Here is a 22,152-nt window from a genome sequence, read left to right on the forward strand (position 1 = left end):
CGCATTCTAAACCTAACATAGTTTACGGGGGCGGAGATAAAGGCGGTGCCTAGTTAGAGCGCTCGGTATTCCTGCGTACGAAATACTCAGTGTAAGCAGAGCTAGCAAGTGCATTGATTGCGATTTCAGCCACAGAACCCTCCATTGATTGACCAATCTGGGCTGCAAGCTCAAATCACGTGGCTGGCTTTTATCCTGATCGGCTTTAGCCATCCTAGTTTGGTCCATTGTCAAAGTAACATCCTGATAATAATCGCCGATTTAGCTACGGAATATACAAGAATCCTTTCTGTATTTCCCTGTGTTTGACCTTCCTACGACACTAGCCCAAATCATGGCTTCCCAATCTAGGAAGCGTGTCTCGGAAGTCGTTGACCATTCTCTTGTCGACAAGCCTCCTCTTAGCAAGAAGTCCAGAACCAATGCTCCAGACGTCGCTGGCTTCGATAATTCCCGTGAAATTGTGGCCAGAAAAGAAGACTCAAACGGAGACAGCTATTGGGAAATCTCCAAGATGCGCCGCGTCACTATATCTTCGTTTCGAGGTAAAACAATGGTCAATATAAGAGAGTATTATGAGAAGGATGGTGAAGAGCTTCCTGGAAAGAAGGTATCTTCTTCACAGGCCTGGTGCTGTTAGGATAAACATACCTACTAACCTTCTAGCTCAGGGTATTTCGCTGCCAATTGATCAATTTTCCTCCCTGGTTACTCTCCTGCCTGAAATTGAGATTGCTTTACAAGAGAAAGGTCTATCAATCCCTCGGCCGAATTACGTCGACCAGGGTACAAACACCGGTGGCAATGACAAGAAGGATTCGACTGATGGACTCCCGATGGCTCGTCCCTCGCGGGAGAACATTGAAGCCACAAGTGACGAGGATGAGAGCGAGGAATAGTCTTGCTAAGGTGGAAGCGGATATTATATCTAGGTACTGTGTTCTTGCTGTGCGCTGGCCCGACACTAATTTTGTTGGAGGGACGTGCTTAAGCTATACAGTAAGATAGGCACGGGCCCTTCTCTAATATACTTAGTAATTTGTTCTTTCCTAGTTGAGGCAAAATCAATAACATTAATCATGATGCATCGGTGAAATTGGTCGGACCTACAGGCGTATGCTTTTCTTACATTGATGTCCTCTGCTTCGCAGTTCTTGAGTACGTGATAATAGATATATAGACGCATATGTTTGTGGGGGATTGACGGAACGTCGACATCTATAAAGAAGGCGGGCGTGATCGTTTCAAAAGAGTCAAATGAGAAGCTCATAACTTTGGGCTAGGTTGAACATAACCATCAGCCTGTACATTCGACTCCTTACTTTCAATATTAGATTCCGCTTGCGGTTTTGAATATGTTCATGTGTCCCGCATTGTTCATATCAAATCCTTTCAACATTCTTCATCCTTGGCTTCTAAGTGATTTCAGTTCGTGAAATATATTAGGTTAATGTTGGTCGCATCAAAGTTTCTACTTCTTAACCCCGCATGGTTCACAAGATCCAAAAAACATCTTGAGAATCTCTTGAGTCTTGTCGGTAGTGTACTGTACGGAGGTACTCTAGTGCCTTTTTCCCGGATCCACCCAGCACCCCTGAGCCGCCTTTGCATAAGCCCCTCGATCAATGTCATTGCTCTTTTCATGCCAGTGGAATGTATGGACGTCGGCAATATAAGGTGTTCTCATCTCGTTACCTCATCCTCGACGCCATCTTGAGTTTCAGCAAACCCCGCCAAGTGCGCTTTCCAGATACAGATTCCTCGATTCTCCTGACATTGTTACCTTGCATTTACCCGTGAGCCAACGCCGATACGCGAATACGTCAACGACAGATCCCAGGCTCAGTTGGGTCTCCTCCTGCGAATACCCCATCTGAGAGCGAGGCAAATACCAGAAAGACTCATAAGCGCCTGACGCGGAAGACCATGCGCGGCTCTGGATAGTCTTGTAGTTGCGCCGGCATTATTGAGACAGCGCTCTGAATCACACAAACCGGAAAAATCATTGCGAGAACGCACTGTTATATATTGGCAAAGGAACTGCAGAGTATTTCTTTGGGAAACGCAATGTTCAATCACATTGACCACGTTACGTGCTAGAGCTATCACTTCCCATGAAGTATGTTTCATATCTCAGGTCCTTTCCGTCCCAGCCGTCGTCTCCTCTTTTTTGACCCATATGAGGAAAGGCCCCCCTAATGACTTACCGTTGCTAGACGGCTATCGCCACTTATCGTCGTCGTCGGTTGCGAATGAGACTGTTTGAAGGCGCCTTAATTCCTTCTACACACATATACGATTACACTCATCAGCTGTCTTTGCTGCTACTGTTGCTACAAGCTTCAGACCTAGCTTCAATCGTCGGATGTGATTATCCTACTTGAAAGTCAAAACGTTCTATTTACGTTCTTAATCCAGCATCACCCACAGCCGGTGCATGCGCGAGGAGGCTATCCTGACAAGGAATCACCGGCGAATCCGACCTCGTGTTGTGAGATCAAGATTGTCCGAACCATTTATGGGCCGAGTTTCTAACTCTTCTAGCAATATGGATGATGACAATATCCACGAGGGTCTCGGTAGCTTGAATCGATGGTCGCACTCAACGACCTCGAGCAGTCTCTCGCCTAATCTTGTGAGCCACCGGCGTCAAGAGAGTGCCCCTAGATTGTTTGCTACAGATAACCATCTATCCCACAAGAAGATGTTGAGCTTAGAAAACAGCCCCCAGGCTCACTTGCTCAACAAGACCGATGATGCAACCGGCAAGGATGACCTGTTCACAAGACATCATACCTCCCAGTCATCTACCGAAAAAAGCCATATGGATATGCCGATGTCAGATCGAACGGAGCTGACTACGGTGTCCAAATTTACAGCACATAACACAGGCGCATTTTCATTGCAGCCGGAGGCCCCATTTCTTGAGTTCACATCCGCACAGCACGAACCACGAACACACAGCCGTTCACCGGAGAAGGGGGCGTTCGAACGGACGCCGGGTGGGTTTGCCTCTCAAGTCACAACCCGGTCCCATAGCCAGAACGATAAGCGGAGACAGGGTCCTTCCCAAAAGGCAATGCTCTCTAAAGCTCTGCAGAAGGCAAACACTGCTGTCCTTCTTGATAACGCGGCAAACTTTGAAGGCGCCATGGAGGCTTATAATGATGCTTGCCAACTACTGCAATTAGTTATGCTCCGGAGTAATGGAGGAGAGGATGAAAAGCTCAAACTTCAAGAAATTGTAAGTAGAGGTGTCCGTGTTGAGAGTTGTAGCTAATCACCAGCTTGGATAGCGCGATACTTATATGATCCGAGTTACAGAGCTTCAGCGTATGGATTTTCCTTTTCGAGATGTTGACAGCAAGGCGCTTCCTGAACGCCCACTTAGTCAAGAATCGTTTGGCGATTACATTCAAAGTGTCCCAGAAGATGCTTACAGCCTCTCCAACCAAGATACCGGGTTTGTGGATAAGGAGCCGCTTGGCGAACGCGACACAGCATCTGAAGGCTCAAGGACTTTGGTTCAGTCCCATATACCCCCGAGGCGTCAATCACTGTTGCCATCGGCTTTGGATGATGGCATCTACAACCGAACTTTCTCGTCCACTGTCCAAAACCAGACGGATATCTCACGACCTGTGATTCAGGGGCAATCTTTTGCACACAGACGTGTTAATTCTGGGACAAACCCCGCAACCTCGGATGATTCAATTCTGGGAGAAAACCAGCATCCACTCAACTCCCGGCTATCCGAGTTATCAATCCTCAGCGCCCAAGCCCGGGATCCGAATGAGTCCACCTCGTGGTTAGATACTATTGACGAATCTGGTGCGTCTTCATCTCCATCATTGCGTTCGAATGCATCATCCGTGTATCTGCGTCGCAGGAGAAGCACAAGCCTTAGTCAAGGTACAGAAGCTGAGTTTGATGCCGCCCTTGATGCAGCCGTGGAAGCTGCGTATGACGAAGGGTTTGAGCCAGCAAGTGGGTCTGAAGCGCAGGAAGAAGAAATACTTGATGATGATGTATTTGCGAATGCGCGCCGAAATGTTGAGATTGCGAAACAAAAGGTGCGGGAGGCCGAGCGAGAAGCCGAGGTGGCGATGACACGGGGAAGTGAGCTGCGCCGTGCGCAAGAACAGGACTCATTGGACGATGTGAATGACACCGGACTAGACTATTTTGATGAGGAAGCGGAAGAAGAGGAACGTTTGCTAGAGGAAATGACTAGGGGCTATGTCATGGATGACTTCGAGTTTGATTTACAATCAAAGTCGGCACTTCCCCGCCAATCTGCTTTAAGCGGCTTTTCTCAAAACGCATGGGAGAAATCAGTCAAATACAACCCCACAACAGGAGGGACTTCCTTATTGCCTCTTGTGGAGGACGACACACTTCCTATCGAAACGAACCCGAGTCAACAAGCAGAAGTCGGCCTTGGTCCTGCTCTGGCACAACCGGCTTCTAAGTCAACACCCTTGCAAGGCGTACGTGCGCGAAGAATGTCGGGACAGAACACGGCTGAACTAAAGATTGAGACAAGTGCTCGTTCAATATCTGGATCTGGATTGGTCAACGCGGAGCTTGCCCGATCTATGAATACACAAACAACCCAAGTACCAATGCTTCCGGGAAAAGATGCGAGTCTCCCTAACGGCAGAGCTGAGACTACCACATCGGCCTCTACCGTGCATCAATCCGAGCGGAACGTGTCTATTAGTTCCGTCAGCGAAGACATGTCGCCGAACCTGAAGCTTGCTAGGGAAACGACTGCAATGGAGGAAGACAATACCACTGGAGCTCCCAAAATGCTCTCACCGTCGCGTCCGCCGATCGGCAAGGTGCCATCAGCACCCGATAACTTGGGCAGGCCGCATCCGAGTGTATTGCCATTCCGGTCAAGAAACGTATCAGTACCAAACCCAGATATCTATACAGACTCACCGGCCACACCCTCGATGAATGCATTTCCCACGTTGGATCTTCAGAAGGGAATCGCGGCGGCTTCGATGAACGCTTTGCCTACACCAAGCGCTGTCAACTTCGCGTCGAGCGGGCTCTCAAGTGATGGCCTCTATCTATTCGATAGCTATATTCATTCGCCGGCCAGTCCTGGCTCACCTAATGCGCTCGACCCAAACTCACCTCTGCCGCTCGAGCCCTGTCCCGAATCGTTTCTTTTGCGTCCCTTTTGGCTTATGCGGTGCATCTATCAGACAATTGCTCACCCTCGCGGCGGTTACTTATCGACAAAGTTATTCGTTCCTCGTGAGGTCTGGCGCGTGAAAAATGTTAAAATCAAAGCAGTCGAAGAGAAAATCTCTAATTGTGATCTGCTAACTGCAGCGTTGCTCAAATTATCCAAGGTGGATACTTATGACGCTGATGCTGTTTTGGAAGAGATGCAAGCGTTTGAGAGTGTGCTTGATCAGGTACAAATGTCACTGTCTAAGAAGGTCGGCAATGAAGTAGGTGTCCAGGGGGCTATGCCTCTTTTCAAAACTGCGCCGATACTTGACGATCCCGCCACTGCGGATGCAATGCCTTCAAAAATGTCAAATGGTCCAAGCAAATCATACTTGAGTTCCTGGAGAAAGCTACGGTCCAAGAATCCCGGGTTCGGTGCAACCGCACTGTCCAACTCAAAGGAAGCAAGTAAAGACCATCTGACAATAAGCTCACTTCCAATGACCCCAATACCAAATGCTCAGCATTCCAATCGGAATATAGCACAGGTGCAGTTTGATGGACCTCACGCAAACTATATGAGCGCACTAGCCCGGCTTTGCGATGCTGCTCAGGTACTGGGTGAGTAAACAAGAAATGCAGTGATTATTGACTTTGCTGACTTCGTTTTTCCTGCCAGACCAAATTGCTCAACAAGTCGAAGATCCAGGTTTGAAACACTCCTCTCAAACACTTGTCGGGCTAGAGCTTAGCACTCGCCATGCCGCCGAATTCTTCGGTTTTTACATATGCCGATTTGCTCTTAATGACATTGGGATAATGCTTGACAAGTTCATTAAGAGAGGAAGTGAGTGGGTCCTCCTCTAACAAGCGCAGCGTTGGTTTCTCTTATAACATATTTTTTTTTTTTTCAACCTGAGTGCAAAATGTTTAGCTATACCCCTTGTAACCGTTCTTTTCCCCTTGGTCGGCGTTATTTAGCTTATATCACGACAACACCATGTCGTGCCATGCTTATGCAGATATACTTGCGGCCTAAGGTTGTTTCGCCTGTATACAATGCCAGTATGTACCTGCGTATACATGTGACACAGTCATGTTTACTTCCGTTGCGGGGATATAAGAGCTGAAATCGTGGACGCTTCGCTTCGGCTTGCGAGTATTACTTCTGATTTACATAAGAGGATCCCACTAATACGTAAAAGGCAGCTACATCAGATAGCCGCACATTATCCCTTCCGTCAACAGGGCTACAGCTTTAGACACGCCGGATTATTATGATATAGAATGTCTATAGGAAAAAAGTTCAGCGTCTGGCGGAACGGTCACGCTCTGGAGTTGATTTCTACGTCCAAAATCCTTTTTTCATACTCTGCTTCCCGAGGATCTGAGACAGATCTGACGCCGCCTCTCGGCGTCACGGAGGATCTCTGAGGATAGCTTGAGACTTGGCGCAAGATGCGCATACCTGTCGACCTCCACTATTACGCTGGATATGATACCGTCCACGCGCAAAGTAGGGGGGAGTAGACTCGAGAGCGCAGGGGACATAGTTGCGCCCATGATTAGAAGTGACTGCGAGACCATCGATAGAGCGCCCTGCCACAAATACGGAAGATGACCCTCACGATGGGTGGTTACGCTCTCCAGCTGATAAAGCGTAGCCTCCAAGCAACGCCGGCAACATTCCCTCACCCACGAATCACCTGAAGCCTGTTCGTTCTCGAAGACAGCCAGGATGTACGGTCGGTAGATGATCGTCCGGCAGGCAAAGTACCTTAGCCGGAGGACAGTCTGCACTGGATGTGATATAGGAGCGTGGGACAGAGGAAATCTGACGGGCTGAGGTAGGCCTTCATACCATTGTGACAGCTGAAAATCCAACTCTGAGACGATTGGCGCTAGAGAAGCCAGTGTCAGGCTGTTGTCATTCTGATAGAGCATATGACTGACTCGATTGAGTAGCCTTCGAAGGGCGATCTCAGCTAGAAAATACCAGAGTTCGTCGCGGCCAATGGGACTGACCAGTTTGTTGGCAGTATCGCCGTCGTCTTCGTCTTCATCGTCTTCGATCTCATCAAACCCGCCCGGAAGATCTACCAGCTCTTCAAAATTCACGATTCCAGAGTGCGGTAAATCCAATTCGGCCAACAAATCACTTTCGTACAGTAGGGCGTTCCAGTACACTCTAACACTCAGCTCTCTCCACTGGACAGGCACACGAGACGGGTTGCCGAATAATAGTTGTAGCTTCATGCTGGCATTCGAAAGTAGTGTCCAGGCCTCAAGTGGTCGAACCAAGTAGAATAAGTAAGCAGCGGCCAGGATGATACATTGGGCGGCGACTACTGAATTGCGCATCATGACTGATGGTAGAAGATTCCACGCCGCTATAAAATATGGCACGCCAGGAGGATCTCTGTCGGTTGAGATTAAAGCAATACTGCCGCATTGAGCGGCGCAACCAAGAGCTAGAACCAAGAGAACAACACAGCTCTCTGGACCCTCTCGAAAGCTAAGGGATACAGCGGCGTCATAGTATTTTGACCATGTGTATGGATTAACACAGGCGTACCAGACGTTGACTCTCTCAAAGAAGGTTCTGATATAAAGTGGCGCACAGGATAGATCGACGGCCATAGGAGGTGTCATTTTCAGCGGTTCGCGAGCCATTTCCAACTGCAACAGGGTCTGGGAATCATATGGGCGAGCCACTAAGTCCCGGATCAGGGGCCACTTCAAAAGGTTCAATGCAGGCGTGGTGTGTACTCTCGGCATGGTCGATATGCTTGTCGGTGGGTTTGCCCATGAGGCGAGTCCTGCAATGGAAGTAGTTCTCCCGGTTACCGCCAGATGAGTGGACGCTTTGGCAACCGTGTCTTCGCTCCCAACGTTGGTTCCGTTACTGGTTGCGGGAGAAGTCGAAGACAACGTAAGCTGTGAGTTTTGTGCTGCTAAGCTGGTTTGTAAGAGCCCTTCAATTCTTGCAAGTCTTTCAATAATCAATTTGTCTCCAGCATCCAGCTTGATGCCAGGTTCTCGATAGACGCATTCTGCATCAAGGTCAGTGCAGAGCTGGCACTTTGGACGAGCTCCGTTGCACCTCGTCTTCCGTAGACGACAGATTTGACACTATTGTGCTTATAATTTGTGGTCAACAGTGCTCCGAAGCCAACCCTTTTGTCCCGGGGCAGTGAGAGCAGAATAGAAGAAGCTGAGAAATCCAGCGCCAGATCGGATAGACAGACAAGAAGAATGGAAGGTTTGCAGGGTTGCGAGGACTTACAGCGATGGTTGCGCGCCTTCGAGGATATTCTGTTGCTTCGGAATTGGAGCGCTTCTTCTTGTTTATTAACTCGTTTAGTGAAGCTGAGGTGGAATCCAAGATTCCTTCCCTATCTCTCTCCGGAGAGGAAGACATGACCTTGGAAATGCGATGTAGCGTATTTCACATGTGCCTAGTGTGATTAGGATAAGTCGATGCGAAAGTTCAAGAAGAAGCGACTTCTTAACAAGTAAACTTTGCATATCATCGAAATCAGCGGTTTTCGCACGGCAATGCTTCACAGTCTAGGACTTACGCTCCGAGATTTAAGACATTTTCCCGGTAGAAAGGGCAAGATGTAAGATATTCGAACAATTGCGGTAATTATTGCTGTATGGTAGGCAAGGCACCAGCGAACGCCACTGTAGCCCAGGTCAACATGGGTAACTGCGGTGGTTCGGCATGGTTCTCTAGACGGTGAGAGAGACGTGGAGGGAGTTCCCAGAGCAAAGATGGCAGTAGTAGGGACGATAGAGGAATACCGATGTCAATACAGAGCTTGCAAACTCCACCATGAACAGCTGGTTTTCTTCGAAGCGGGGAAAGGTAAGCATCAGGTCTTAGGTGTGGTTCCTGCGCGGAACACCAACCTACCAGCAATTCGGCAATAGCGTGGAATCAGTGTACTTCCAGTAGGTAGTGACTTCAACCCCGAGACGATGCGACTCTGATCTGACCGCGCTGGATACCTTTACTATCCCTGATACGGTCCGTCGTCCGTGTTGGATGCTCAACGGAGCCACTAGATTTAGTCTGAATGAAGTCACGATCGGCTACTCTTCTGATTAATCCGTCCAGTCAGAGACGAGAAATTTGCTAGAATGATATTGGCTAAATTGGAAGATCAAGACTTCTCTGAGTGGCTCGGTTAGTGTACTATCTGGACAAAATTTTTCGCTATTCATCAGGCCAACATTGTCCCTGGTGCTACTCTATAACCCTTCTCACAATCACCGCAATGCCTGAACCATCTGGAAACTGTCAGTGGGATAACTCGCAGCCATCACTCAAACATCTGCAGGAAATACAGCATCTCGTAAACTCACCTCGGGCGGTGTAACATGTTCGTCGCAAAAGAATTGGGGCTACCGTCGGGCCTGCAGCAGAGCATAAATCGCGAGCAATCTGCACATACAACACAGCCATCTAGTATGCCAAATTTCTTATCCAGCCATTCGGAGATAAGCAGTTCAACCAGCTCGTCATCAACAGCTTCATCAGAATCTTCGTAAGATAGTAAGAGTTCGGAGCCGCCTCGACAACCGAGGCCAGGGATGTCTATATCACCGAGAATAACGGAGCCTGCAGAATGGGAGTCGGCATCGATCTCTTCATCTTCTTTCATATCCCCATCATCATCCACATCCATTTCCTCGCCCTCTTCCAGTCCATTATTATGATTTTGCTCATCATCATATACTGATACAGCTTCAATATCACTGTACCCAGCCCGGGTGAGGTACCGTATGACAGTTGCAAGTGCTGCTGAGTCGTGCCAGGAGGTGACGCCGGCAGGAAGACCGAGCCTTTTCCATGCTTCAGGATTGCTGCGGTAGCGATCGAGGTCGTAATAGTCGGCAAGGATACCCAGAAAGTAAGGACCCGTTAGGCCAAGTGCCAGTTTGTCAGGTCTGTCAAGCTCTTCGATGATTGCGTAGAGGATCTCTCTTGGAAGGGCTGTTGATGACAATGACAGTGTCATTTTGAGGACTATTTGACTCAAGCCAGTAATGGCTGGGGAGTTGAGGTATTATTTAAGTCTTTCTTTAGAGGAGAAAGTATTAAGGTGAGTTCTCGGCTTTCGATAACCACTTGTATATTGGTGGTGGTTGACATGAGAAATATTATTCAGTGCTAGTTCGCAAAACTGTTTAGGGATGTTAGTAACTGCATGTGTAGCTTCAAGCAGACCAACCATACCTAGGCTTTGTTGACTATCCATATCATTCTCTCTGGTGATATGAGTTATCCTAGCGATTACTGTAGAACGCGAGAATCCTACTACGAGGCCAGCAATACTGATATTCGGCTGCGTATGAACTATTTTTGAAGCCGAACATGGTCTGGCCTGGTGGTCTCCCCGCTTTACCCATTTTGGAGTAGTCGCGTCGCGTCCATTAATTCATCAAAACAACAAACTGGTCTCCTTTGAGAACCTTGATAATTATCGTCAACCACCACTGCTACAACTTAAACGTCAATTCATTCTACATACCCAGTCATCAGCGACATCGCATTGGTGTCTTTATAGTAGACACGAGCTCCTACACATACACTATTAGCAGCTTGCCGACCTCATGCCGAGACCAGCGGCTAAGCGCAATCGTTTGGCGACCAGAGCTCTGGGGACTTCGGACCATACCCAGAGTCATGGACCACGAAGTACTGTCGGATCTCGAGGAACTTCCCGTTCGCCGTCAAGCGATGCCGTGGGTGGTTCGCGGCTAGCAGACAGCGCCGACCAGTCTGATATTATACGCCAACTGAGGAACCAAACACCCATAAGCAAAGCACATGAGTTTGCGATCGGGTCGTCCCCAGGAACTGAACAGGGAGTTACAGGTAGCCGACCACCTACGAGGGCTCGCGGGTATTCCTCGACTCTTTCCATAGCTGGACGCAAAGGGGATAACGGTTCGAGGGTCCAAGGGACTCCTGCCTTTGAAAGTTCGATACTGAGCAACTTTAGACGGCGACCCCGACAGGCGAGTATTCTACATATGATGCAAGACGAGGACGGGTCATCAGATTTAGACGACGATGACTTTCTCGGCGGCTTGAGCCCGGAAGATGAATCAACGCCATTGAACATCTCAAGGGGAAAGTCACTTGTCCTCGGACCCGCCATATCTTCGCTTGACAAGTCTCCGTCATTACCATCAATTGGTAACTCATCGAAGCGCAAACGATCAACCGAGAGAACCGAGCCTCAATCACCTCTTCATCTCGCGAGCATCACGCCTGGGACCCCAAGACCTAAATTGGCAACCTTGCAGAGCGAAGCTTCTGTTGAGTTACATGGCCCAGCAGAAACCCCGGCAGCTTTTAGCGAGACTATGGTACCACCCATGAGCAGCCCTGTGCCTAATATTACACTGGAAACGTCCACCCAGGAGGCAGATAGGCTACCATCTGGAACAAAAAAGGCTCGCAATGCGAGGCCCGTACCAGCAAAAGACAAGAAACTCCGGTTACCGACAGCAGCATTACAAGATAAACTCTTACCCCAAAGGCGCCGGAGAAGGCCAAGACGCCAGAGTCTTTCAAGATTTGATGTGCTTAGTGATTCGGAAGATGATCTTCCCTCAGCGGCGGCAGACGACGATGAATTGAGCTTTTTACCTATGCGGAAGCGGTCTCAAGCGCCACGGCCGCCAACGAGTACGAAACCATTGCGTACTAATCGAGCAAACCTGAACTCGAACACTCATGATAAGGATGGCAAAGTATTCAAGCGATATGAGGCTAGCTCGCATGAAGAAACAGACTGTCTTAAAGAGAACGAGCCAATGGAAGTTTCCTCACCTTTGTCATCAGCTCTCGATACCGACGAACTTGACTCTGAGTTTGATCTGGGGCAGGAAGCTCCGGCCAAAACTTTTTTGAGCGAGGAGTTACGGTTGCAAGCTCTGAAATTTGCTGAGATAGACAAATGGCAAATGGAGTTTGAAGATGTGGTTACGGTCGGCACTCAGGAGAACGGCGCATTTAGGTAAAGCTCGTCTAATGTTACAGGGAGTTAAGAGCTACCCATTCTGTTGATAGGCGTTACAAAGCGATTAATGGCCAGTTTGCTATTGTTAAGCCTAAAAGGCGAACATTTGAGTCATTGCAGCATCTTATTACGGGAATCCCTGCCAGTTAATAGTCCACCGCATCGTGCAAATATACAGATATTGCACAATATCCAACTGCGGGTACCCCGCTGTTACTGAAACCCCACCCTGTAGGCTGTAGCGACGTAGGCCCGATGCAAGCCGCGTTGCATCGGACTAAGATAAAAGCTCCACATTGCCCAACACGGACACTCTCGAATCTCTTCACTGCACGAAATCGAAGTCATGACTTCTCTGGACAGTATCCTCGCGGACAAATACCCAGCCAAGGCTCATGCTCGTCGGGTGGCCGAGGGTCTTAAGGCACTTGGCCACAGCGGCGGCGCTATCTATCTAGAAGCGCAAAAAACTCGTCTAATTGAGGATAACGATGAGCCGGTGCCCTTTAGGTACGCCTTACTGGTGTGCGAGGATCCTGTCGCACGCTCTTCCCCAAGCTGTATTTACGCAAGCCTTCCTGACCCGCCGACTATTGCAGACAGCGTCGCCCTTTTTTCTATCTTTCCGGATGTCTGCTTCCGGACTCGTCCCTGGTCTACAACATTGATTCTGACCAGTTAACCCTATTCATTCCTCCAATCAACCCAGATGACGTGATTTGGTCTGGTCTGCCCTTGTCAGCAGTTGAAGCTCTCCAGCGATATGACGTCGATAACGTCCTGGAGACGACAGAAGTCAATGCTACCTTGGCGGACATTGCTGCGTCGCATGGAAACAACAGCACTGCTTTTGCTATCGCGGAGCAAGTGTCCGAAGGTACAAAATTTGAGGGCTTCTCCGAAACGAACTTTAACGTTTTGAAAGAAGTGATTGAGAGGACTCGCGTCGTCAAAGACAGCTACGAGATCGCTCTTCTCAGGAAGGCGAATGATATCTCTGCAAAGGGCCATATCGCAGCTATCAAGGCCTCAAAATCTGCCACCAACGAGCGCGAAATTGAAGCCGCGTTCATTGCAACCTGTATCGCTAATGGAGCTCGCGAGCAATCCTATCATCCAATTGTTGCGTGCGGCCAGAATGGGGCCACCCTCCACTATGGGAAGAACGACGAGGACTTAATCGATCCGGTGACCAAACGGAGAAAGGACAACGTCCTGATCGATGCCGGTGCAGAGTACCGCACTTACTGTGCAGATATTACCCGTGCAATTCCTCTCAATGGCAAATTCCTACCAGAAACCCGCCAGATCTATGAAATAGTTCTGCGGATGCAACTGGAGTGCATTGATATGCTCAAGGAGGGTGTTCAGTGGGAGGATGTCCATGCGCACGCACACCGCGTGGCCATTAGGGGCCTGCTCGAACTGGGCATTTTGCGCGGCTCCGAGGACGAGTTATTCGACAAGCGAATCAGCGTGGCTTTTTTCCCGCACGGCCTGGGCCATTACCTTGGAATGGACACACATGATACCGGCGGCAACCCGAACTACGAAGACACAGATACTATGTTCAGGTATCTTCGGGTAAGGGGACGGCTGCCAGCTGGGTCAGTAATAACTGTTGAGCCTGGTGTAAGATTCCCATACCCGTCGTTTTTTATCTCTGTTGCTGATTATCTCCCGTGCAGATCTACTTCTGCCGTTTCATTATTGAACCATTCCTCAAGAACCCTGATCTGCAGAAGTATATTGACGTGGATACTCTGAATCGGTACTGGCTTGTCGGTGGAGTTCGTATCGAGGACAATGTTCATATCACCAAGGATGGCCATGATAATTTAACCACAGCACCCAAGACTATTGAGGAGGTAGAGAGCCTAGCTGCCTAGAATTGTGGTCCCTGATGGAGCCGCGCACCTCAGGGAAAAATGCCGAATTAGCTTTGTGTCTATGCTTGTTTAAATGCAGTTTTTCCATCCGGTTTAGATTCGTAAAATATAGATCCTAGAAAGTGCACAAAACCAAGCCAAGTAAACTAGTTGACCGCAAAGAACCTTAGGGAAGTAGTTGGGTCAGCCGCTGTGGGGTATAGACTCATGGGATACGACGCACAAAGTGCAACGGGGCTGAAGAACGAATAAACACGCAAATAGTGAGGCATGCACAGAGAGCAAATGTTCTTGTGTGCTGGTCACCAAATGTTGATTCAGCGAATATCACTCATAGGCCACTGTGGAGTCGCTTCCTGCCACTTCCCCTAACAGCGAATTTTGTTTCAGCCGCATCTTGAGCACGCTTCTCCCTCTGGTCTAGAACGACACTCAACACATCGAAACAAAACTGGGGGACATCGAGACACAACTGTCTGAATTCCTCTTCCGCCTCATGGCGCAAGATGTGACTCCTCATACCCCAGAAGTTCGACACAGGCTTGCGGATAGTGACATCGTCGGATTTGGTGTTTGCGTATACGTAACGAGCATACTCCAGCTCACCGCGCGGAGTACTATTGATACGGTGAATTTTGAAATGAGCAAGGGACTTCAGCGTAGAAATACCCAGTTTCTCAGCCAAAGTGTACACACGAGCGTGCTTGAGGAGCTGTTCGCCGGAATCGTCGGCTCCTTCGGCCGCTCCTGTCTCAGAAGGAGAATAATCTCGTGTGTAGAGATATTGTAAGAAGTAGCCAAATGATTCGACGTCGTCATCTGGAAGCTCAATACGACGCTGCGAAAAAATGGGAACTTATAGTTAATGAAAGATAAACACCAAAGCGCGGGAGCTTATTCGGCCTACCGGACCATCATCAAAGGCCTTGACATGATCAGATAGCAAAGACGACTCTAAGAGTAGGGCTTGGTGGGCAGTCATGGCAGTTCTCTTGTCGCTACTTCCGACAATAAGCTCCACGATTGGCGAAGTCAGGAACCTATCGCCCGATGTCACTATTATAGTAATCGTAATCGCTGACCCTTCCTTGAAAACCCAAACTGGAGAGAGGGGGGAGTGCTGAGTAGAGCGATTCAGCACCGGTGTTGTAACATACCCGAGAAACGGGATGGTTTGGGGGAGTTGGGGTTCCTCTGCTGGCTGCGTTTCGACCTGAGCCGGTCCTGCATCTGGAACAGTAACGTCTTGTGTTTGGTCCGCTTGAGCATCTTCTCCTGCGATTGTAGCCCGAGTCGCCTCGGTATCAACAGGAGTTTGCTGCGCTCTTGCTGCTGGCGCCTCTCTCGTCGAAACTTGAATTTGGGGGATCAAATCCATTGAATATGGTATTGGGACTATACCACTGTGCGGTATGACCGTACTTAGTATAACGACATCTGGATTCAAAGAGGCACAGCTAAGCTGGGATGGTGTCCACTGAGGCTTAATGAATTGGGAATTGAGATACCCAAGCTTTAAAGATTGAGCTGTTAGGGCACTTTAATAACATATGTGACTAAGTCAATGAACTCAGTTGAGCTTGATCTCTGATACATGCTATGAGTTTGATGCTGATCTATGGCAACAGACGTTTCAGAGCTGTGAATATTTGCGCACGCATCGCCGGTTACAGTAGCAGAGCTCCTGTGTTTGTAGAGTGTTCCTGCCAAGGCAAGTGCCACTTCGCCTATAGTACTTGGGGTCCTTACTGTACCAGATCGGCAGTGCCGGTTTGTTCAATGGATAAGCGAAGTATATATTGAGCGGCTAGGACGTAGATCCCTGCTCAAGCGACAGACAGCTGCGCTACGCGGCGCTGCCAATTCGAATCCTGCTGCTTGTGACACTACTTGCGAAGATAAATAATCTGTGGGATGAGTCAGGGACATTTGCTGGCTGAGACTTTTGAGTGCGCCTCAAGTTTTTTCCGTGCAAGCGCTCAGAAATCAAAAAATATACAGTAGCTAATCTATTTCTCCTCATACCAGCTACACCGGCATAAATTCCAGGACCAAAACCTAGATAGGGTCGACTTTCTACAGCAAGCTATGCGTACTATAGGGTACGGCAGCATATGAAGCTGAAAGAAATAACTGAGTGTTTATCTCTGTAAGATACAGCTTTGTATCAGTAGAAGTAATCGTAACTTTGCATTCTCCAGTTGAGATTTCGATAAAAAGAGAGCGCGGCTAACAACGGAAATCGGATCTACCCGCCAGCTACGTAACAGTTTCCTAACACATTGCCAAAATCGTACAATCTTCTCACGACGACGACCACGACCACCCTGCCGTATGTTCCGGACGCCGTTGCTTCGATTTCGGAAGATCAATTGTTTTCAAAGCGCTACCCTCAGCAATTTGACCAGGTTCAAACTCTACGGGCGTAGCATGGCGACGCTTATGAATCCCGTTAGGGACCCAAATACCCTGTCCAACTATAACAACTGGCTCTGCACTCATACTACTGCCAACTTCGAGATCTTTTTTGAGGAAAAGAAACTCGTAGGGAACGTCGTCCACAAGCTCAGGTCAATAACCAACGCTGAGACGGACGAGATCATCCTCGACTCTCATCATGTGGACATACGCAATGTCCAGGTGGCGGGCTTGCCTGTGAAAGCGTGGGAGCTTCTCCCTCCCTTGGGTCCTTATGGCACGGCTCTGAAAATAAAACTCGAAAATCCCGTGGGACTCAACGAGATAATCGATGTTGATGTGTGTTGAGCGAGTGGTGTAGGCTGCCTTTTGAGCTAATGTACTAACCACTATTATAGATCGCTGTGCAGACCACTAAGGAGTGCACTGCACTCCAATGGCTGACTCCAGCTCAAACGTCGAACAAGAAACATCCATACATGTGTTAGTAGTGCCTTCTAAGCTTTGTGGCTAGTGTGTTGTGGTTTCACGACTAATCGCCGCTGGGATCCAGTTTCTCAGTGCCAGGCTATCCATGCACGGTCAATCTTCCCGTGTCAGGACACGCCCGATGTCAAGTGCACTTTCGATTTCAACATCACTTCCCCTCTGCCTGTAATTGCGAGCGGGTTACCTGTTCGCAGTTCCTCGACTGCCCCCCAGTCTGGCGTAAAAAGCCTCTACCGATTCCACCAAAAAGTGCCCATTCCGAGCTACTTGTTTGCTCTGGCTAGTGGGTGAGTGCAATGATTCCTAATTACCGCTTTACAGTTCGTGTGTCTAATAACCGTGTTAGTGATATCGCGGAAGCTGCTATTGGACCTAGAAGCGTCGTTGCAACTAGTCCCGATAAGCTCGAAGAATGCAAGTGGGAGCTCGAGGCTGATACAGAGAGGTTTATCAGGACGATAGAGGTTTGTTTATAGCCTTTACCTATAGTGGGCCTTGACATTGATCTGCCTTTAGGAAATCATTTATCCGTATCCATGGGGTGAGTACAACGTTCTGATCCTTCCACCCAGCTTCCCGTATGGAGGCATGGAGAATCCGGTCTTTACTTTCGCAACGCCAAGCATAATCTCAAAGGTGCGCTCTAACAAAGCAGTACACAAAAGCAATACATGACGTGTACTTTAGCTCAAAGGGCTTCATATAATTAACATAACCCTTAGGACCGAGAAAATGTCGATGTTATTGCGCATGAGTTGGCGCATAGTTGGAGTGGCAATCTTGTCACTAGTGCCTCGTGGGAACATTTCTGGCTTAATGAAGGTTGGACAGTGTATCTCGAGAGACGGGTAAGCAGCAGAACACTTCCCTCATGCAATACATGAACACTGTTGACCACTGTAAAGATTTTAGCTTCGTTGTAAGTGCTATAGGTCTGATATTTGTCAACTGGCACTTTTATTGACTCATGTTTCCCACAGACACGGCGAGAAGTACCGCCACTTTTCGGCCATTATAGGCTGGAAAGCTCTAAGGGATTCTGTGGAGCACTACGGCCATGATCATGAGTTTACGAAACTAGTGCCAAACCTCAAAGGCGAGGACCCTGATGACGCCTTTTCTACCATACCATACGAGAAGGGGTTCAACTTCCTGTTCCATCTGGAAAATCTTATCGGGAAGGAAAAATTCGACCGATTCATCCCCCATGTGAGTTATTATCATGCTCATTATTCGGAATTCTGGATCTTGACCTCTCATAGTACTTTACTACATTTAAAGGGAAATCGTTGGACTCTTACGACTTCAAAGCTACGCTTCTAGATTTTTTCAAATCTGATGCTGAAGCCTCCCGACTGTTGCAGGAGTTGGATTGGGATTCCTGGTTCTACAAGCCTGGCCTGCCTCCTAAACCAGAATTTGACACCTCGCTGGCTGATGTTGTGTATGAGCTGGCGGGCAAGTGGAGATCTCTTCCCGAATCGCCATTTCAGCCTCAGCCGAGCGACATTCAGGGTCTGACGGCAAACCAAATAGTAGTCTTTCTGGAACAAATCCTGCTTTTTGAGCGGCCACTTACCGCCGAGCTCTCTAAGCTCATGGGCGAAGTCTACGGACTTGCTAGGAGCGAGAACATTGAGGTTGCCAATCTCTACCTCCAGGTTGGCCTCAAGGCTGCCGACAAGAGTGTGATCGGGCCGACCACGGATCTGCTGGGAAGGATTGGAAGGATGAAATTCGTGCGGCCTCTGTAAGACATTTCATTGCGAAACTATCGCTCAATGGAGCTAACCCAATTACGTAGGTACCGGGCTCTACAGAAGGTTGACCGTCAAGTGGCGATTGATACCTTCGAGAAGCACAAGGATTTCTACCACCCAATATGTCGGGGTATGGTCGAGAAAGATCTCTTCGGTAAGAAAGATGCATGAGATGCGTAGCTCAAGTCATTTGCAGCCACACAGGCATAGCTGCTCTTGCTCACCTTTGGTTTAGCGAGGGCGATAAAGCTTGCGGAAGCAGCGAGTGCAGCTCATAAGGGCGCAATGATATTTACTTCAGGATCTTCGCTTTAATTTGTAGTATACAATCGGTGTCTTCTCTCGTAGTCCAAATTATATCGTACAAGTACTGGTGTGAACAGGGAGCAGTTTGTCTTTGCATGTGCATAATCATCGCTTCTCCCAAGCCAGGATGACCAGTATCAACCAAGACGACCCAATGGAAGCTCATAGGCAGCAGGTGATGGTACCGAGCTGCTTGGACAGCTTTTCGACGGGAAGCCCGTCCACATTAGGACCGAAGATATACGGAGCTCCTCTCACATTTAAAGGAGCACCGCCTTAGATGGAGTTGGCTAATGCTTCCCCTTTACCAGTAGCATATCTGCTTTAGAGGGTGAGAATATCCCGGGCTTGTCGCCATCGAGTGACCCTAGCCCAAGGATCAGATCCGCCTCGTGTAGCTCCGACAGTTCCGAGAGCACCCGCCGCATATAGGCCACGACGCGAGCAACTTTCTCCCAATCAATTTCCTCCCCGTCAGGGGTATTATAGCTCGCCTTCCACAAGTTTCTCCACACTGCAGCCCCTAGCACGGCATCGCCCTTGATAAGACCCTCATCGTATGCAGCGAGAACACCACGCCACTGAATGAAAAGATCCTTCAAAAACTTGTTTCTGATGGCACGGCTTGTCAATCCGTGTAAAACATCCATGCGATACTCGGCATTATGCGAGAAGTGGTCGATCAAATGGCGTGAGTACGTCTGCAAACTGTCATGGGAGGGCAACGCCCGCAGCCGAACCATCAAAAGGTACATATGTAAAAAAGTGATTTGAGACCATGTCGAGAATGTCGGAACAAGGCCCAACTCTGGTATTAAAGACGTCAGCGCCAATGGCTCGACTCCAATCATTTGAGAATATTGCATAGGGGGAAACAGACCTTTATACCACCATCCCTCTCCAACACCCAGATCCTCCCCAGCTTCGGTCTTAGGAACCTGAGCCCCTTTTTCTTTCAGCTGCGGGATCGTGTAATCCCCCTGCTTGGAACAAGCCTCGAATAATCTCTGGGTCATTCCATACGCAATGTATTGTTCGGCCGCGCCCCCGGGGCGTTGCGCCATCGGTACAATTTTTTTTGCAAGTCGGGGCAAGAAGCCAGAAGCATATCTACAGCTCTGTGCCTTTGAGCCAGAGAGCTGTGCGGATGTACTTCGTCGTCGGAAGGAGGCATTCTGGAGCTCTAATTGCGGCAGTCGGTAGTTTACAGCTTCACGCGAGTTTGCTGATATTGTGCATAGCGAGCGTTGAGTTGATGTGAACAATGGTAGAGGCAGTTTAGAGAATTGTGTCTGCGTTCTCGGTCAGTTTGAACCAACGAAATTGTTTCTGCCGAAGAGTTGCTATAGCTTGTATCCGGACGACAATAGCTGTTCGGGCGGAAAGGGGCCATACATACCTGAAACTTGATAGATTCATGAGTGAGGTATTGGGACCACAATTTATCAAAGTATCTGGGAGGCATTTCGAATGACTTAGAGATTAGGCCGTGAGGAAAACTTGCTGCTTCAGCGCTATTACCAAGCTTGGCCTGAACTAATACAAAATTCTGGGATGATGTCGACCGTTTGCACTGTTTGACGCATCGGTTTAGATAATACATGCTCTGATTGGCAGATCCAAGTCTACTATGAGGACTGCTATCTCGAAGTATGAGCCTTTACATGATAAATGCGTTACAAGTGTGACTCAGGAATTCCACTTGATCGCATATGCTGCATTTGTTTTATGTTGCGATGGCCAATTCATATATCGCCGCGCTGCGTGCATGGCTCGCAGAAATGCTCTCACAAGCCTGAAACGCTGTGCTGAGTTGCGGAATAGACGCTCAGCTGGCAGTTCGAACTGGATGCTAGCGAGCAGGTTGCGGATGTGCGTCTGGATATAGTTCTTTCGGTCTATCAAGATCTTCGAGGAACTTGCTCGCACCTCTATACCAAACAATATTCTCTTGTACGAACAGTCTCTGCTACTAAATCTATTCGTCGAGAACCACCCGTTCTAGTCGTCGGTCAACGAGGGGAAGAAGTTCGGAGAGCCTGTTAGGGTCCCTCATTATAGCGGGTATATCATCCCGTGTGCTTGCTAACTTCTATGTTGATGAGTTAGTCTTGGAAGTCCTTGGCTCTCACAGTGAACCCACCTGTCTGACGGTGTCGTAATCACACTCTTTGGACTGATACTCCCTTATGACTTCTGAATTCTCGAAATCGATATATACCCTGGTGTCCCGAAGTCGGAAAAGAACGTTGTCTAATCTCAAGAAGAACCGCGAGAGAAGAAGAAGCCTGTCCGGCATAACGCGAATTTTACAAGACAGCATAGTAATACCGTTATCGGCGAGTTCGTCTTCGTACAATACTACTTCATCGAAGAAAAGTATCGGGTCAGGGCGTTTGAGCAGTTCAATGGGTATGGGCTTTGAGGTCTCCTCGAAGTCGGGGCCTTGAATGGATAATACGGTGCCCTTGTAGTCTGTACTGTAGGACCAGTCAAATGGTTTGATGACATCTTTGATACCTTCGTGAGTTGTCTCTCTGTCAATATATCAGCCGTCCCGAACCGGTTACGACCAAATGCGCGAAACGCACCTGCTTTTTTGCCATTCTTTTGAATGTGCTACCTCAAGCATTGATTCTCCCGTCTTATCAACACGGTCTAAGGCGTCCAAAGCGTTGAAGTGAATGCTCCATCCACTCTTCTCATGTTCAATAGAAACAAAGTTATCCCCAAAAATCATTTCTGGTGGGGCGATACCAAGCTTTTTCGCCATTGCTTCAATGGGGCCTGCCTTGAGGATTGGAAGCTTTTGGGTCGAAATCTTGAAGCCCTTGACAATAATGGTGTCGGCCCGCTGCGAGGTAGGCGACATCGCGGCCGTGTCTCCCGCGATAGGCACAGAAGCCGTGCGGCTATTGGACGCCATGTTTCTCTCTCCTCTATAGCCGGGATAGCCAGGTCTGGGGGACGATTCGCGGTTTCTCCTCGTGTCTTCGCCACGTCTTTAACGTATCGTTTCAGATGCCAGTAATAATAGTTTAATCGAGGGGGTCGCTCTGC

At 48.7% G+C, this 22,152-nt stretch overlaps 10 protein-coding genes across 10 annotated transcripts; 5 read left to right on the forward strand and 5 right to left on the reverse strand.

Annotated features, from left to right (window-relative positions):
* Window positions 1–99: 99 nt before the first annotated feature.
* BDW70DRAFT_34193 (transcriptional coactivator p15/PC4 family protein) lies at window positions 100–932 on the forward strand. Its single transcript, XM_073743799.1, has 2 exons — window positions 100–610; window positions 672–932. The coding sequence occupies exons 1-2, from the start codon at window positions 335–337 to the stop codon at window positions 897–899; spliced, it is 504 nt and encodes a 167-aa protein (XP_073596694.1). The 5' UTR covers window positions 100–334; the 3' UTR covers window positions 900–932.
* Window positions 933–2,548: 1,616 nt separating this feature from the next.
* Window positions 2,549–6,057, forward strand: BDW70DRAFT_159199 (uncharacterized protein; the record flags this gene model as incomplete). The annotated part of the gene is made up of 3 exons (XM_073740654.1): window positions 2,549–3,244; window positions 3,297–5,811; window positions 5,870–6,057. The coding sequence occupies 3 exons, from the start codon at window positions 2,549–2,551 to the stop codon at window positions 6,055–6,057; spliced, it is 3,399 nt and encodes a 1,132-aa protein (XP_073596695.1).
* Window positions 6,058–6,483: 426 nt separating this feature from the next.
* BDW70DRAFT_134615 (putative C6 finger domain protein) lies at window positions 6,484–9,225 on the reverse strand. Its single transcript, XM_073736539.1, has 3 exons — window positions 8,772–9,225; window positions 8,477–8,710; window positions 6,484–8,322 (listed from the first exon to the last, which is right to left on the reverse strand). Exons 2-3 carry the CDS (start codon window positions 8,609–8,611, stop codon window positions 6,556–6,558), a joined length of 1,902 nt encoding a protein of 633 aa, XP_073596696.1. The 5' UTR covers window positions 8,612–8,710; window positions 8,772–9,225; the 3' UTR covers window positions 6,484–6,555.
* A 112-nt stretch (window positions 9,226–9,337) lies between these two features.
* BDW70DRAFT_134617 (uncharacterized protein) lies at window positions 9,338–10,517 on the reverse strand. Its single transcript, XM_073736540.1, has 3 exons — window positions 10,436–10,517; window positions 9,562–10,382; window positions 9,338–9,486 (listed from the first exon to the last, which is right to left on the reverse strand). The coding sequence occupies exons 2-3, from the start codon at window positions 10,215–10,217 to the stop codon at window positions 9,420–9,422; spliced, it is 723 nt and encodes a 240-aa protein (XP_073596697.1). The 5' UTR covers window positions 10,218–10,382; window positions 10,436–10,517; the 3' UTR covers window positions 9,338–9,419.
* A 187-nt stretch (window positions 10,518–10,704) lies between these two features.
* On the forward strand, window positions 10,705–12,244 carry BDW70DRAFT_134618 (uncharacterized protein). Its single transcript, XM_073736541.1, has one exon. It carries the CDS (start codon window positions 10,813–10,815, stop codon window positions 12,229–12,231), a length of 1,419 nt encoding a protein of 472 aa, XP_073596698.1. The 5' UTR covers window positions 10,705–10,812; the 3' UTR covers window positions 12,232–12,244.
* A 321-nt stretch (window positions 12,245–12,565) lies between these two features.
* Window positions 12,566–14,211, forward strand: BDW70DRAFT_34221 (aminopeptidase P family protein). Its single transcript, XM_073743801.1, has 3 exons — window positions 12,566–12,740; window positions 12,830–13,862; window positions 13,919–14,211. The coding sequence occupies exons 1-3, from the start codon at window positions 12,577–12,579 to the stop codon at window positions 14,117–14,119; spliced, it is 1,398 nt and encodes a 465-aa protein (XP_073596699.1). The 5' UTR covers window positions 12,566–12,576; the 3' UTR covers window positions 14,120–14,211.
* A 239-nt stretch (window positions 14,212–14,450) lies between these two features.
* Window positions 14,451–15,497, reverse strand: BDW70DRAFT_159204 (uncharacterized protein; the record flags this gene model as incomplete). Its single annotated transcript, XM_073740655.1, has 2 exons — window positions 14,451–14,957; window positions 15,027–15,497. 2 exons carry the CDS (start codon window positions 15,495–15,497, stop codon window positions 14,451–14,453), a joined length of 978 nt encoding a protein of 325 aa, XP_073596700.1.
* Window positions 15,498–16,549: 1,052 nt separating this feature from the next.
* BDW70DRAFT_159205 (bifunctional aminopeptidase/epoxide hydrolase) lies at window positions 16,550–18,957 on the forward strand (the record flags this gene model as incomplete). The annotated part of the gene is made up of 10 exons (XM_073740656.1): window positions 16,550–16,876; window positions 16,936–17,020; window positions 17,091–17,313; window positions 17,373–17,490; window positions 17,543–17,662; window positions 17,749–17,874; window positions 17,932–17,945; window positions 18,007–18,235; window positions 18,289–18,776; window positions 18,831–18,957. 10 exons carry the CDS (start codon window positions 16,550–16,552, stop codon window positions 18,955–18,957), a joined length of 1,857 nt encoding a protein of 618 aa, XP_073596701.1.
* A 152-nt stretch (window positions 18,958–19,109) lies between these two features.
* On the reverse strand, window positions 19,110–20,606 carry BDW70DRAFT_34234 (uncharacterized protein). The gene is made up of 3 exons (XM_073743802.1): window positions 20,492–20,606; window positions 19,973–20,384; window positions 19,110–19,900 (listed from the first exon to the last, which is right to left on the reverse strand). The coding sequence occupies exons 1-3, from the start codon at window positions 20,555–20,557 to the stop codon at window positions 19,383–19,385; spliced, it is 996 nt and encodes a 331-aa protein (XP_073596702.1). The 5' UTR covers window positions 20,558–20,606; the 3' UTR covers window positions 19,110–19,382.
* Window positions 20,607–20,797: 191 nt separating this feature from the next.
* On the reverse strand, window positions 20,798–22,099 carry BDW70DRAFT_134624 (TIP41 family protein). Its single transcript, XM_073736542.1, has 3 exons — window positions 21,684–22,099; window positions 21,236–21,629; window positions 20,798–21,184 (listed from the first exon to the last, which is right to left on the reverse strand). The coding sequence occupies exons 1-3, from the start codon at window positions 22,016–22,018 to the stop codon at window positions 21,071–21,073; spliced, it is 843 nt and encodes a 280-aa protein (XP_073596703.1). The 5' UTR covers window positions 22,019–22,099; the 3' UTR covers window positions 20,798–21,070.
* Between the last annotated feature and the right edge of the window lie 53 nt (window positions 22,100–22,152).

This window comes from Aspergillus foveolatus, assembly GCF_047715535.1.
Source record: "Aspergillus foveolatus strain CBS 279.81 unplaced genomic scaffold BDW70scaffold_19, whole genome shotgun sequence".
In the NCBI taxonomy this organism is placed as follows: Eukaryota; Fungi; Ascomycota; class Eurotiomycetes; order Eurotiales; family Aspergillaceae; genus Aspergillus; species Aspergillus foveolatus.

Excerpts from the sequence above, each read along its gene's own strand:
- BDW70DRAFT_34193 (XM_073743799.1), top strand. The coding sequence starts at position 335 with ATGGCTTCCCAATCTAGGAAGCGTGTCTCGGAAGTCGTTGACCATTCT. Across the intron at positions 611-671 it reads AAGAGCTTCCTGGAAAGAAG|GGTATTTCGCTGCCAATTGA; the intron begins GTATCTTCTTCA and ends CTTCTAGCTCAG.
- BDW70DRAFT_134618 (XM_073736541.1), top strand. The coding sequence starts at position 10,813 with ATGCCGAGACCAGCGGCTAAGCGCAATCGTTTGGCGACCAGAGCTCTG.
- BDW70DRAFT_134615 (XM_073736539.1), bottom strand. The coding sequence starts at position 8,611 with ATGTCTTCCTCTCCGGAGAGAGATAGGGAAGGAATCTTGGATTCCACC. Across the intron at positions 8,323-8,476 it reads GAAGGCGCGCAACCATCGCT|TGTCAAATCTGTCGTCTACG; the intron begins GTAAGTCCTCGC and ends TAAGCACAATAG.
- BDW70DRAFT_134617 (XM_073736540.1), bottom strand. The coding sequence starts at position 10,217 with ATGACACTGTCATTGTCATCAACAGCCCTTCCAAGAGAGATCCTCTAC. Across the intron at positions 9,487-9,561 it reads AACATGTTACACCGCCCGAG|ATGGTTCAGGCATTGCGGTG; the intron begins GTGAGTTTACGA and ends GACAGTTTCCAG.
- BDW70DRAFT_34234 (XM_073743802.1), bottom strand. The coding sequence starts at position 20,557 with ATGCCTCCCAGATACTTTGATAAATTGTGGTCCCAATACCTCACTCAT. Across the intron at positions 20,385-20,491 it reads ATGAATCTATCAAGTTTCAG|ACACAATTCTCTAAACTGCC; the intron begins GTATGTATGGCC and ends CCGAGAACGCAG. Across the intron at positions 19,901-19,972 it reads AGAGGGATGGTGGTATAAAG|AGTTGGGCCTTGTTCCGACA; the intron begins GTCTGTTTCCCC and ends CTTTAATACCAG.
- BDW70DRAFT_34221 (XM_073743801.1), top strand. The coding sequence starts at position 12,577 with ATGACTTCTCTGGACAGTATCCTCGCGGACAAATACCCAGCCAAGGCT. Across the intron at positions 12,741-12,829 it reads GATGAGCCGGTGCCCTTTAG|ACAGCGTCGCCCTTTTTTCT; the intron begins GTACGCCTTACT and ends CGACTATTGCAG. Across the intron at positions 13,863-13,918 it reads TAATAACTGTTGAGCCTGGT|ATCTACTTCTGCCGTTTCAT; the intron begins GTAAGATTCCCA and ends TCTCCCGTGCAG.
- BDW70DRAFT_134624 (XM_073736542.1), bottom strand. The coding sequence starts at position 22,018 with ATGGCGTCCAATAGCCGCACGGCTTCTGTGCCTATCGCGGGAGACACG. Across the intron at positions 21,630-21,683 it reads AAAGAATGGCAAAAAAGCAG|AGAGACAACTCACGAAGGTA; the intron begins GTGCGTTTCGCG and ends ATATATTGACAG. Across the intron at positions 21,185-21,235 it reads ATTACGACACCGTCAGACAG|AAGTTAGCAAGCACACGGGA; the intron begins GTGGGTTCACTG and ends TCATCAACATAG.